Raw genomic sequence first — 12,798 nt, forward strand, 5'->3', positions numbered from 1 at the left:
TCATGAAACTGTGTTAAGATTTGCAAAGAAAACCAAATTTAAGAAAATATTTTTAGAACAGTTGATAAATCAATTATTTATATTTTATGTGGATAATCATACCAACATGAGATGGCAAGATGTTCTCCAGAAGCATCTTGTTCACTAGACGAGTTGCAGCTGATAGATCCTGCTCTTCTGAAAGTTGACGTTTCCAAAGATAGTCCAAGCGATTCATGTACTCTGACTGTGAAATTGCAAAAAACAGTGATTTCCTTTGTTAGAAACATAACCAGGCAGAACTATGCAATAAAAAGACAGACAGTCTGTTAATTTTCTTACCTGTCTATCTATCAGGTGAAGTGAGAATGTTAAGAACACAATGTACATGATGTGAGCTACCTGAGGTTCTAGATTTGGATTTGATGTCTCACTGTTCTGTTGAAAAGAGAAAACTGTTTAAAAATTTATTTAAATTCTTATCAGTAACTTTACTTACTGCCAACTGTCACTAAATTATGTATAATACGAAAATGTAAAAGTGCGTCTTAAGTTAATATACATGCTTGTGATAGGCTGAATCATTGTGTAGTTGAACATATCATAATGCATTGTTGTTTATGAAATGAATATGTTTATCCTGTGTAGACTCATTATAATATTGACAACAAACTGAGATTCACATTTTATTGTTTAATATGACTTCTTAAAAATAAAGTACAATATTAAATTGTTTTATTTTGTATTTGTCCGGTGAACTAATACCTTCCATCTAAATAGAAATTAAGTTATGATCTGAACAGATGATGTCCATCACAGTTATATTATTAAGTTTATAAAATACAAGAGAAAAACAGTTTTTTGAATTTTTTTCAATTTAAGAAAGACTCTTAATATGTCGGCAGATGCACAAGCAGACCTTAAAATACCCATGTATCATCGAATCATGATATGTTAGAAGAAGTAATGAATGTAGTTAATAATATGTGGCTGATTTTGGTCAAAATGTCATAGACCAGAAGAAAATAAAGCAATTAACTATCAAAACTAACAAAGAAAAGAAGTGAAAATTTCTGAATTTTTTATGAGAAGAGACAATTACATACCTGGTTGAACCATATTTTGTTAAACTGGTAGGAAGATACTGCCCACCTGTCAACTAATAAGTTCCTACTATTCTCTTACAGTGGCTTCATAAACAGTAGTAGAATAACAGAAATGAATTGAGGCATCAATTTTTTGAAATGAGAAAAATGTATTAGGGGAAGGGATAGAAATGATTAAGATAAAAGGTCTCCATTAGTCCAGAATGATAATGGGGTTGTAAGGAAGACAGTTTTACAAGAAGTGCAGGTGATTTAGTGGCCTTTATATACTTAATCTGTGGAGCTCTGTTTCACTCATATTGCTACTGCAGATACATTTTAAAGTTTTTCTGTGAGGTATTCTCCTAAAAAGGTCATGTTTTCTGTCATTTATGTCAATTGTTTACGAAGCCAAGTTTCTCTACCATTTCTTACAGGCCACATTCACACTCTCCCTCTTTTTCATCAATATATGACTAGCATTTTTTTCTTTCTCTTTCCTCCATATAGAACTAGAGTCTTTTTCTCATTAATAATTTCCAAAATGAAACTTTTCCAAATTTCTTTAAAATATTCATTTGTGTTTCTTGTTTATCTTCCCTCTTTCTAATTTTTATTTTTATTTGTTTCTCCTTGTCATTCATTATTTTTTCTGCTCTTTTTGCATTGCATTGCTGTTCTATCTATGCTTCCCTTCTTTTTATCTTCTTAACCATTACTTCAGAAATCACTGGTTTCTGAGAAGGCAGTTATATTTCCCAAATAGTTTGTCATTAACAACTGTGAAAATATTCTGTGTGGAAGTGTCATACACATTTCTTGTTCTTCATGGTGGAGTCTGCAACACCATTCCTCATCCTGGTTGACATTACCAGTTACTACCATCCTGGGGGCTTTATTCTGGCTTCTCACATGAAACTTGGTAAGCCAAGGTTGCTAACAGTGAGGTCACTGTTGAGGTGTTGCAGCTGACCATATGTTGTCTGTTACTGCTGTCTCCAAGTAGAATTGGTTTTGTGTGCAGGTAGTGCTTTGGTTTATGTTGTGACTGCTACTTTCCAAGTTAATATTGAATTGCTGATGAAATGAATGAGGTCAGGCATATTTGTGCTGTTGCAACAACATTGTCTATAAAACTCTGGATGTCATGTATCATCTGGTCCCAAAATACTTTATTGTTTATCACATGTGGATATCTTATTGCAAACAAATGAGTAAAATAAATATATTAGTACATGTCCTGCCTGAGGATTATGTGTGGGATTTGTAAAATGGGCTCTTAGGTTTGCCCACAGAAACCAAGAGCTGTCCCTTCATAGAAAAAACAAGATAGGATACAAAGCTCTGAATGCTGTAATAAATTCTAGCAATATTGGGCCTAAGAGGACAAATTAATTTCTTGAGCATGTTAAAGAGATGTTCACAGTACAAAGTCTATCTTTTTTTTAGCTGTTATGTGCGTTATGTAGTTGCTACTAATATTGTATTATTGAGAATGCATAAGCCTGCAACTAAAGGCGTTCAGTGCATTAAATGCAAGACCATTTATCATCTGACGTGTGCAAAGACGAATTCAAAGCGAAAAATCTGGCTCTGTCGTCAGTGCTGCAAAAATGATTTAGTTCTAAAACTAGAAAATGTCGACAGCAAAAACATTGTCATCTCCATACTACTGGACAAGATAGAAGTTTTGAATCATAAATATGACGTATTATCGGAGAAAAATGGACTTAATGAACGTGAAACAATAAAGAAGTGTAATTTGCAAGGTGCTACCAAACATTGCTCGCATAATTTCAAACTGGCCAAAGAAAAAAATAGCTCTACGCCAATGAAAAACGTAAACGATGCTGCTAAAGGCACAGCTGATATCATAGAGAAAACAGTTGGCCACTTCACAAGCACGACTAAAAACGTTGTGGATAAAACTAGTAGAACTCCCAAGAATAACAAAAGTATGGCAAACAAAGTCGAAGTGTAGTAATAAAATACTTATGCTGACTGATAGCCATGGACGTGGCTGTGCATCAGTCATTAATGAGATGTTAACCTCGGACTACAAAGCATCAGCGATAGTTAAACCAAATGCACGTTTTGAAGAGGTTGTGAAGGAAGCAACTGAACTCACTGGTGACTTCACAATGAATGATTCAGTGATTGTTGTACCAGGCGCTAATGACATTAACCAACAAAGAAGAAACTTCAGTGCAGCTGCTCAGAAGCTAATCTCGGTGATGAACCATACACAGCTGATACTATGTACAATACCATACCGATATGACAAGCCATACTTGAACAAGTCTGTATTTAATCTCAATAGCATTCTAATGGATGTTATGAGTGACAAAGTCCGAGTAGTGGATATCAACTATCTTTTACAGAGGTATGATTACACAAAACATGGGTTACAACTCAATGCAAGAGGAAAACTTAATTTGTGCAGAAGCCTTGCTGTTTCAGTTAAATGCACATGGAATAGAACAGAGGTAATGAAAACAGTTCCCAGTTCAAAAAATGGCTTTAAATCGGATCTGAGGCAAAGTACTCAGTTGATGGAATGCAGTAGGACTACTACCCAGCCCCATGGTTCATTACAGAACTCCCAACAAAGGAAAATGTCTGCAAAAGCCATCACACAACCTGCAAATGCTAACTGTGATACATCTTTATTCTCTGCTGAGGTGGTGCAAAAAGCAAACAGCCAGACCATGTGTAGCATGAAACAAACTGCAGTACGGGTTTCCTCTAGGGCAAGAAAGCTACCAAAGAGAAGAAATGATTTTTTATGGTTAGCTCCAGGGAATCTGCATCACCAGCACCTGGATCCAGCACCGACAAGGAGTTAGCAGCATGTGTGAGTAAGCCTACTCCAAGTAACAGAAGACTTCACACGGCAAGCTCACAAACTGATGTACAATTGCAGAACAATTTAGACCTGCCATCATGTAACAATGAGTCCCTTTTATTCATGCATATAAATATCATGTCTTTAAGAAATAAAATTGATGACTTGAGTATTCTGTTAGGAAAGAACAAAACACCATACTATGTGTTAATGAACACTGGGTAAGTGAAGGTCAGTTGGATTTGTATTTACCACCGGGCTTTGATTTAGTTACAGGATTCTGTAGAAAAACACAACAGCATAGTGGAGTTTCAATTTATATTAGTAGTGATCTAGATTTGCAATATAGTGTCTTTAACATTGCTGAATACTGTATAGAGAATGTGCTTGAAGCTGCTGCAATGCTACTTCCAACACTAAAACTCCTAATAGTGTCAGTATACCATACTCCAGATAGTGACAGTGAATTATTTACACAGGTCTTAGAAAAAAATGATCTTACACTTTGAAAAGTTAAGCAAATACAGAATATTAAAAATTGGGAGACATGTACATTGATATAAGGCTAAAGACATCAAAGCAGCTTTATCTACAGAATATGTTATGATCACATGATCTACATTGCATTAATAACAATCGAACAAGGCAGTTATCCTGTCTTGATAATGTTATCACCAATGTTGAAAAAGATCTGTATGAGCTAGGGTTGTTCAGTACTTATTTTCTTTCAGACCATGAGGGGATATGGTTAAAATTAAAAATCAATAAACCTATATCTAACTACCCCAAAGCAAAGCATATCAGGCTACTGTATGATCAAAATATTGACAACTACAGGACACAGTTGCAGCTGTTTAGATGGAATGACATCCTACTTGATAGTGAAAGTGTCGAGGATGCATTTACAGTTTTTATCAATATACTCGCAGACATTTTTAAGACCTGTTGTCCAAAAGTTCTGAAAAGAAATACGGCAACAACCAGAAAACATGACTCTACACCCAAGTGGTTCACACTCACTCTGTGGAGGATTAGAGCATTGGTTATGATTTATTATGATAAATATAAAAATCATGATGCAGACAAAGCTAGTTATATTAAGTTAAAGAGTAAATACAGATCAGAAATCAGGTTAGCAAAGTGTGAGGCAAATGACAATTACATTAATAATTCTGACAACAAATGTAAAGCTGCATGGAATTTGTAAAGACTGAACTGGGGGGAAGTAAGAACTGTAAAAGTGATGACTGTAATGTGAATATCACACCAGACGAATTCAATGCCTATTTCGTTAATGCTTGTGACATAAGTTCCTTTGCTGCAGCTGAGTCAAATAATAAATGTCAACAGGACCTAAAGGAAGCTGTATCTTTCCTACAACATTTGAAACACATTTCTCCTACATGTGAATGGAAAGAGGTCCAGTTAAGTGATATCATGAGATCAATTGGAAAATTAAGAAATTCAAGAGCGGAAGACATTTATGGTCTTTCTAATTTTGTAATTAAAAAAATAGGTGATATAATAGCATTTCCACTATGTGTAGTTGTAAATTGGATGTTTACTAGTGATTGTTTCCCAACATGTTTAAAAATGACAGTGGTCACACCACTACACAAAAAAGGAGACAAGTCATGTCCAAGTAATTATCGACCAATTTCTCTTATACCCATTCTATTGAAAGTAATAGAGCATTGCATGCAGCTCCAAATGCATAGGCATCTATCTGCCAACAACCTCCTTAGTGATTCTCAATATGGATTCAGACCTGTGTTATCAACTGTGAAGATAGTGAAAAATATTATTTCTTTCACTTTGTCTGCATTCGAATCCAAACTTTCTGTAAATGCCACACTTGTAGATCTAAGTAAAGCTTTTGATTCTGTCAACCACAGAATTCTATTAAATAAGCTTTGCTCGTATGGTTTTGAAGGCAAAGTACTATCTCTGATTACGTCTTATCTGTGTGAGAGAAAACAAATAGTACATTTTAACAGAAACAAATCAAACACACTGGGTGTAACACGAGATGTGCCACAAGGGTCCATGCTTGGACCCTTGCTTTTCATAATTTATGTAAATGATTTGTCCAATATGATGCCTTGTAAGTCCATACTATACACAGACAACACCACCTTTCTTACAGTAGATAGGGCCTTGGACATACTCAAGCACAAAAGTGCAGAACAGCTCAGAATATCCAGTGGATGGTTCAGAGCAAATTAAATACAAATTAACTACTCTAAAACTGTAAATATTCTATTCAGCCTATGTAACAATGACAACTGTAGTTCCTCAGTTAAGCTTCTTGGCATTCATCTGGACCCAAAATTAACCTGGGAAACTCACACCAATTATGTATGCAAAAAGTTATCCCGAGTCACCTATCTGCTAACTAAGCTCAGGACTTGTATGACGGACGAGCTACTGCTAAATGCCTATTATGTCTTTTTTCATAGCCACCTCACGTACGCAGTGCTGTTATGGGGCAACACCTCTGGGGCAAAAAGAATTTTTCTTTGGCAGAAAAAGGCCATTAGGTGTATTACTGGAGTGAGAAACCTTGTATCATGTAGAGACTATTTCATAGAGTTAAAAATACTGACACTTACATCACTGTTTATTCTCAGTTGCTTAGTGCATATAAAGGAAAACCAAGAAAGCTATAAACTGCGCGAGTCTGTACATAGCCATGACACACGTCAAAGGCAGATGATGGACATCCCAGTTACTAGGCTTAAAAAAACCCAAAACAGTTACACATACACAGGGATACAATTATTTACCATGCTACCACCTACAGCAGTCAGTGTATCACTGAATGTCTTCAAAAATATTGCAAAAAGGTGACTTGGACAAAAAGCATTCTATACAATAGAAGAATTTAAAGTATGTAATAAAAATGATATAATCTATTAAAACTGCTGTATGACATGACCACCATATTACAAGAGCACTTCTGAAAATGTTATTGTGTCATGCAGTTGTGCTTTATTTACATAATGCATTTTCCCCAATGGTTAACATGTATTAAGCCTGTCTCATTTATATGTGTTAAAATGTTTTTCTTAGCATGTGTATTGTGTTACACATACAGTATCTCCTTTTGTCATTCTGCACGACTCATTTATGTTTAATGACTACTAAACATGTGCAGTATAAAACAAATTTACTCTTTCAGAATGTTAAAAATGTATGACTTATTTTGTAATTATTAGTCCGCTGCTCGTGGTCTCGCAGTAGCATTCTCGCTTCCCGAGCACGTGTTCCCGGGTTCGATTCCCACCGAGGTCAGGGATTTTTCCTGCCTCGAGATGACTGGGTGTTGTTGTGTCATCTTCATCATCATTCATTCCCATTATGGTCGGAGGAAGGCGATGACAAACCACCTCCACTAGGACCTTGCCTAGTACGGTGGTGCGGGTCACCCGCATCGTTCCCCTACGCTCCGTCACGGAGTATGGGACATCATCATCATCATCATCATCATCATCATAATGTATGTAAAATAACGACATCAATTGCATGAAAAATGCTTGAAGATGGATTAATAAATCATAAGCACATGATTACGATTTACCTTTAACACTAAGTTGCCACACAAAGAGAGTATCACTTGTATACAAAATCTGTGTGAAAAACTTGAGCAGTAGTTAGTATTGAATCTATTCAGGATTCAGTCATATTTGTGGGAGAGAAATAAAATGAGGATCTCAGGAAACAACTAATGGCTATATTGTATCTTACAGAAGTCTCTAAAATGAAACATGAGACTGTTAGGAAGGACATAAAGGCTATTTTGTCACAACTTTTCACATCAGGATATATTCAATGCTCATTAAGTGTTCTCTGGAGCAAGGTTTTCAACCATTGTAAAATCAATTGAATTTTCTCATGTTGAGAAAGTATAAGAAGTGATCTGTTTTACTTGGTAAAAACTTTCTAAAGCCAAGATCACATAAATATTTATTTATTCAGAAACAACCAGTTTCGACGGACTTTGCAGTCATCATCAGGTCTTCAAAAATTTATGCTGTAAAACGTGTTCATTCTGAATTGGACCCCATGCCACATTGTCATGTAGATAAAATTTAGCAATTATCCTTTTCATAATATTGTCATTATTTCATCCTAGATTTTCCATTGTTTTGTTTTGTGTAGCCATTGTGACATTTGGTACAAACCTCCAGTTATATTCAAATATACTTCTGAAATGCATATCACAGTTGAAAGATAGCCCTTGTGATCATATCTTTTGTTGTGTTTATGAAATCAAGTAAAACAAGTTTTTCATCTAGTAACAGTTCCTTAGCAATTGCAGCAACAGACACCTTACCAAATGCCCATACTATCCTGCCGTGATCTCTAGAGGTTGCAAAACATGTTTTATGTGTGGGTAGAACAAGCTGAAAGTTTCCGTATGTTCAAATTTTTGGGTCAAGTAATAGCTACAATCCATAGTCTCTCTCATTCCGGTACTTTTTTTCATTATTTACAAGAGCTTGTTAATCATTTTGACATTGTAGGCAATAATGTATTGGCTGCTTCCATGTCACAAATGAACCATGCACCATTATCATCCGAAGTATCACATGAGCAGGCATAACTTATTTGACTATCTATGTCTGTTTAATCTCTTAATAGTCTTCCTCGTTCCAGTGCCGTTTTTTTATTATTTCCAAGAGCTTGTTAGTCATTTTGACATTGTAGGCAATAATATATTGGCTGCTTCCATGTCTCAAATGAATCATGCACCATTATCATCTGAAGTATTTCATGAGCAGACGTAACTTATGTGACTGTCAATGTCTGTTTAATCAAAAGTAAGAACAGATACTCCATCAAAGGCTTGAATCAATTCTTCCCCAGCTTTAATTAATTTTGTTGCCTTTTTCAAAATGCTGAGCTACACTCGGATTGTTTCATCCATTTTTTGGGGTGTTGAATGCCAGGGTGAAGGATTCTTCTGTCTCTTCAAATAAATGTATGCTTGGGAGAAAGTGGTCATAATGTGAGTACTTTAGCAGAAGAGACCAATGAAGACAGTGAAAATCTTCTTTTAAAACCTTCTTTTGAGTCAAGTTACATGTCAAACTAGACACCAATTTAACTGGTGAGTTGTGTTATAATAATGCTCTAGATAGAGGTGAAGACTGCTTGCTGCTAAAGGCTAATTTCAACTGTTCAAAATGTTCCAATGAAGATGTGGCACTGCATTCATTGAAATCTCTGGCAGGTTACATTGCCTTAAAGTGCATAAACGTCAACAGCTCATTGGAATGTCAAATAAGAAGTTGTCAGCCAACTGCAAAAGAAATCGTGGATCATTACTCACTTACTGGAATTACCAAAGGAGATCTCACATCCATATCACCTGAGTGACTGATTATATTGGTAGGGTCCAAGCTGTTTTCACAACTTTTGTTGTAGAAAGGATTTCAGTGTGCAGAAATGATGGAAGTACTGATGTCTGTGATACACTCTTAATTCAACAAAATAAACAAATAAGTTGTTTTCTTGCACATGAAGTGAAGTTCTTTCATCAAGTTGTGATGTCTAAACAGGAAGGCTGAATGGAGGCCATTAAGAAGAATACAGCAAGGAGACATCAGATCTAGACTGCAACTCTTTTAGTATACACAGATCAAACACATGCAATATAAATGTTATTTATTATCTTGCCTAACATGTCCAAAGTGTAAAATTATTATGGTGAAACTGGTATTCATATTGATCTAATAATTTTCTTAAATAATCCAGATATGCAGGTATGAGGGGTCATGAACCTGTCTTTGCAAAATCCTGCTAATGCTCTGGTGACATGGGGCACAGACCAATGGCATCATATTAGCCTGAACTGTCCTCTCTCTCGTATTTTCATTTACCTTGACTATCATCTTTATTTGTATCTCTGAAGAAAACAGAAATTCTTGATACAGTAGAAGTTATTGTGTGTTGCAGTTAAATGGAAGGAGATAAGGGCATGTAGTAGTAAAAACACACTAATACATGTAGTAGTAAAAACACAGTCTCCCACAAGTCCAACCCCTGGTCCAAGTCATGGGGGACGGGCAATGGCATGAAGTAGGGGATTGCCTGTAGGAGCGAGGTACATTGGGGACTGTATATGACCCGGGACTGCTACAGTAGCTGTGAAGGTCCTACAGGAACCCTGAAAAGTGACGGCTAATGGGGCTCTGGTGAAGCTATGATAGGCCAGCAAGCCAGTAGTGGACTATGATTTCTGCTTTCAAAAATAGCATGGGCCTTGGAAAGGACAGATTTAATCAACAATGAACTGGCTATAAACAAGGACTAAGATCTGGAACTTTAAATATACAAACATTGACTGGAAAGGTGGAGGAGATGATAGACATGATGGAAAGAAGGAAGTTAGACCTATTGGGGTTAGCTGAAACAAGATGGAAAGTGGAAGGAGGGAGAGAGCTGAGGAAAGGCTACCAACTGCACTGGAGTGGAAATGAGGAGGGAACGAGAAACGGAGTCGGAATGGATTAAAAGAGGAAGTGAAGAGAATAAGTGATAGGATGATGAAGACCAAAATATGACTCAAGGGGATGACTATAGAGGTAATACAAGTGTATGTGCTGCAGGTGGGTTGCACTTCTGAGGAGAAGCAAGAGTTTGAAGAGGAAATGAAGAAGCAGATGGGAAGGAAGAATATGATAGTAATGGGGGATTTAAATGCACACTTTGGAAGAGAAAGAGAAGGCTGCAAAAGTGTGCTTGGGCCAGAGGGTTGGGGCTGCCGAAATGAGGAAGACGAAAGACTATTGGAGTTCTGTCAAAGGAATGACTTGCTAGTTGGGAACTCTTGGTTCAGGAAAAGGGAGAGCCACAAGATTACTTGGTACAGTGAAGACTTAAAGAGGAAGTTGATAGTTGACTACTTCCTGTACGATAGTGAGACGAATAGGAACATCACTGACATTAAGGTATTACCATCAGAGGTCTTGGATAGTGACCACCGTTTGCTGTTAATGAACCTAAGAGGGACTAAGGATAATAAAGGTACTGAAAATCAGGAAAGACGTATAAGGGTATGGAAGTTGAAGGAGGAAGAAAGCAGGTTACAGTACCTACATCTACATCTACATCTACATTTATACTCCGCAAGCCACCCAACGGTGTGTGGCGGAGGGCACTTTACGTGCCACTGTCATTACCTCCCTTTTCTGTTCCAGTCGCGTATGGTTCGCAGGAAGAACGGCTGTCTGAAAGCCTCCGTACGTGCTCGAATCTCTCTAATTTTACATTCGTGATCTCCTCGGGAGGTATAAGTAGGGGGAAGCAATATACTCGATACCTCATCCAGAAACGCACCCTCTCGAAACCTGGCGAGCAAGCTACACCGCAATGCAGAGCGCCTCTCTTGAAGAGTCTGCCACTTGAGTTTGCTAAACATCTCCGTAACGCTATCACAGTTACCAAATAACCCTGTAACGAAATGTGCTGCTCTTCTTTGGATCTTCTCTATCTCCTCCGTCAACCTGATCTGGTACGGATCCCACACTGATGAGCAATACTCAAGTATAGGTCGAACGAGTGTTTTGTAGGCCGCCTCCTTTGTTGTTGGACTACATTTCCTAAGGACTCTCCCAATGAATCTCAACCTGGCACCCGTCTTACCAACAATTAATTTTATATGATCATTCCACTTCAAATCGTTCCGCACGCGTACTCCCAGATATTTTACAGAAGTAACTGCTACCAGTGTTTGTTCCGCTATCATATAATCATACAATTAAGGATCCTTCTTTCTATGTATTCGCAATACATTACATTTGTCTATGTTAAGGGTCAGTTGCCACTCCCTGCACCAAGTGCCTATCCACTGCAGATCTTCCTGCATTTCGCTACAATTTTCTAATGCTGCAACTTCTCCGTATACTACAGCATCATCCGTGAAAAGCCACATGGAACTTCCGACACTATCTACTAGGTCATTTGTATATATTGTGAAAAGCAATGGTCCCGTAACACTCCCCTGTGGCACGCCAGAGGTTACTTTAACGTCTGTAGACGTCTCCCCATTGATAACAACATGCTGTGTTCGGTTTGCTAAAAACTCTTCAATCCAGCCACACAGCTGGTCTGATATTCCATAGGCTCTTACTTTGTTTATCAGGCGACAGTGCGGAACTGTATCGAATGCCTTCTGGAAGTCATGGAAAATAGCATCTACCTGGGAGCCTGTATCTAATATTTTCTGGGTCTCATGAACAAATAAAGTGAGTAGGGTCTCACACGATCGCTGTTTCCGGAATCCATGTTGATTCCTACAGAGTAGATTCTGGGTTTCCAAAAACGACATGATACGCGAGCAACAAACATGTTCTAAAATTCTACAACAGATCGACGTCAGAGATATAGGTCTACAGTTTTGCACATCTGCTCGACGACCCTTCTTGAAGACTGGGACTATCTGTGCTCTTTTCCAATCATTTGGAACCTTCCATTCCTCTAGAGATGTGCGGTACACGGCTGTTAGAAGGGGGGCAAGTTCTTTCGCGTACTCTGTGTAGAATCGAATTGGTATCCCATCAGGTCCAGCGGACTTTCCTCTGTTGAGTGATTTCAGTTGCTTTTCTATTCCTTGGACACTTATTCGATGTCAGCCATTTTTTCGTTTGTGCGAGGATTTAGAGAAGGAACTGCAGTGCGGTCTTCCTCTGTGAAACAGCTTTGGAAAAAGGTGTTTAGTATTTCAGCTTTACGCGTGTCATCCTCTGTTTCAATGCCATCATCATCCCGGAGTGTCTGGATATGCTGTTTTGAGCCACTTACTGTTTTAACGTAAGACCAGAACTTCCTAGGATTTTCTGTCAAGTCGGTACATAGAATTTTACTTTCGAATTCACTGAACGC

At 37.5% G+C, this 12,798-nt stretch overlaps 1 protein-coding gene across 1 annotated transcript in view; it reads right to left on the bottom strand.

Moving 5' to 3' along the window:
• The window catches only part of LOC126481973 (adenylate cyclase type 2-like), a 515,598-nt gene that overhangs the window by 38,879 nt on the left and 463,921 nt on the right, over window positions 1-12,798 (bottom strand). Inside the window, exons 17-18 of the mRNA XM_050105938.1 lie at window positions 322-417; window positions 103-226 (exon numbers count right to left, since the gene is read on the bottom strand). Of these exons, the coding sequence (XP_049961895.1) occupies window positions 103-226; window positions 322-417 (220 nt within the window). The remainder of the gene's footprint in view (window positions 1-102; window positions 227-321; window positions 418-12,798) is intronic.

The sequence above is a fragment of the Schistocerca serialis genome, chromosome 5 (assembly GCF_023864345.2).
Source record: "Schistocerca serialis cubense isolate TAMUIC-IGC-003099 chromosome 5, iqSchSeri2.2, whole genome shotgun sequence".
NCBI lineage: Eukaryota > Metazoa > Arthropoda > Insecta > Orthoptera > Acrididae > Schistocerca > Schistocerca serialis.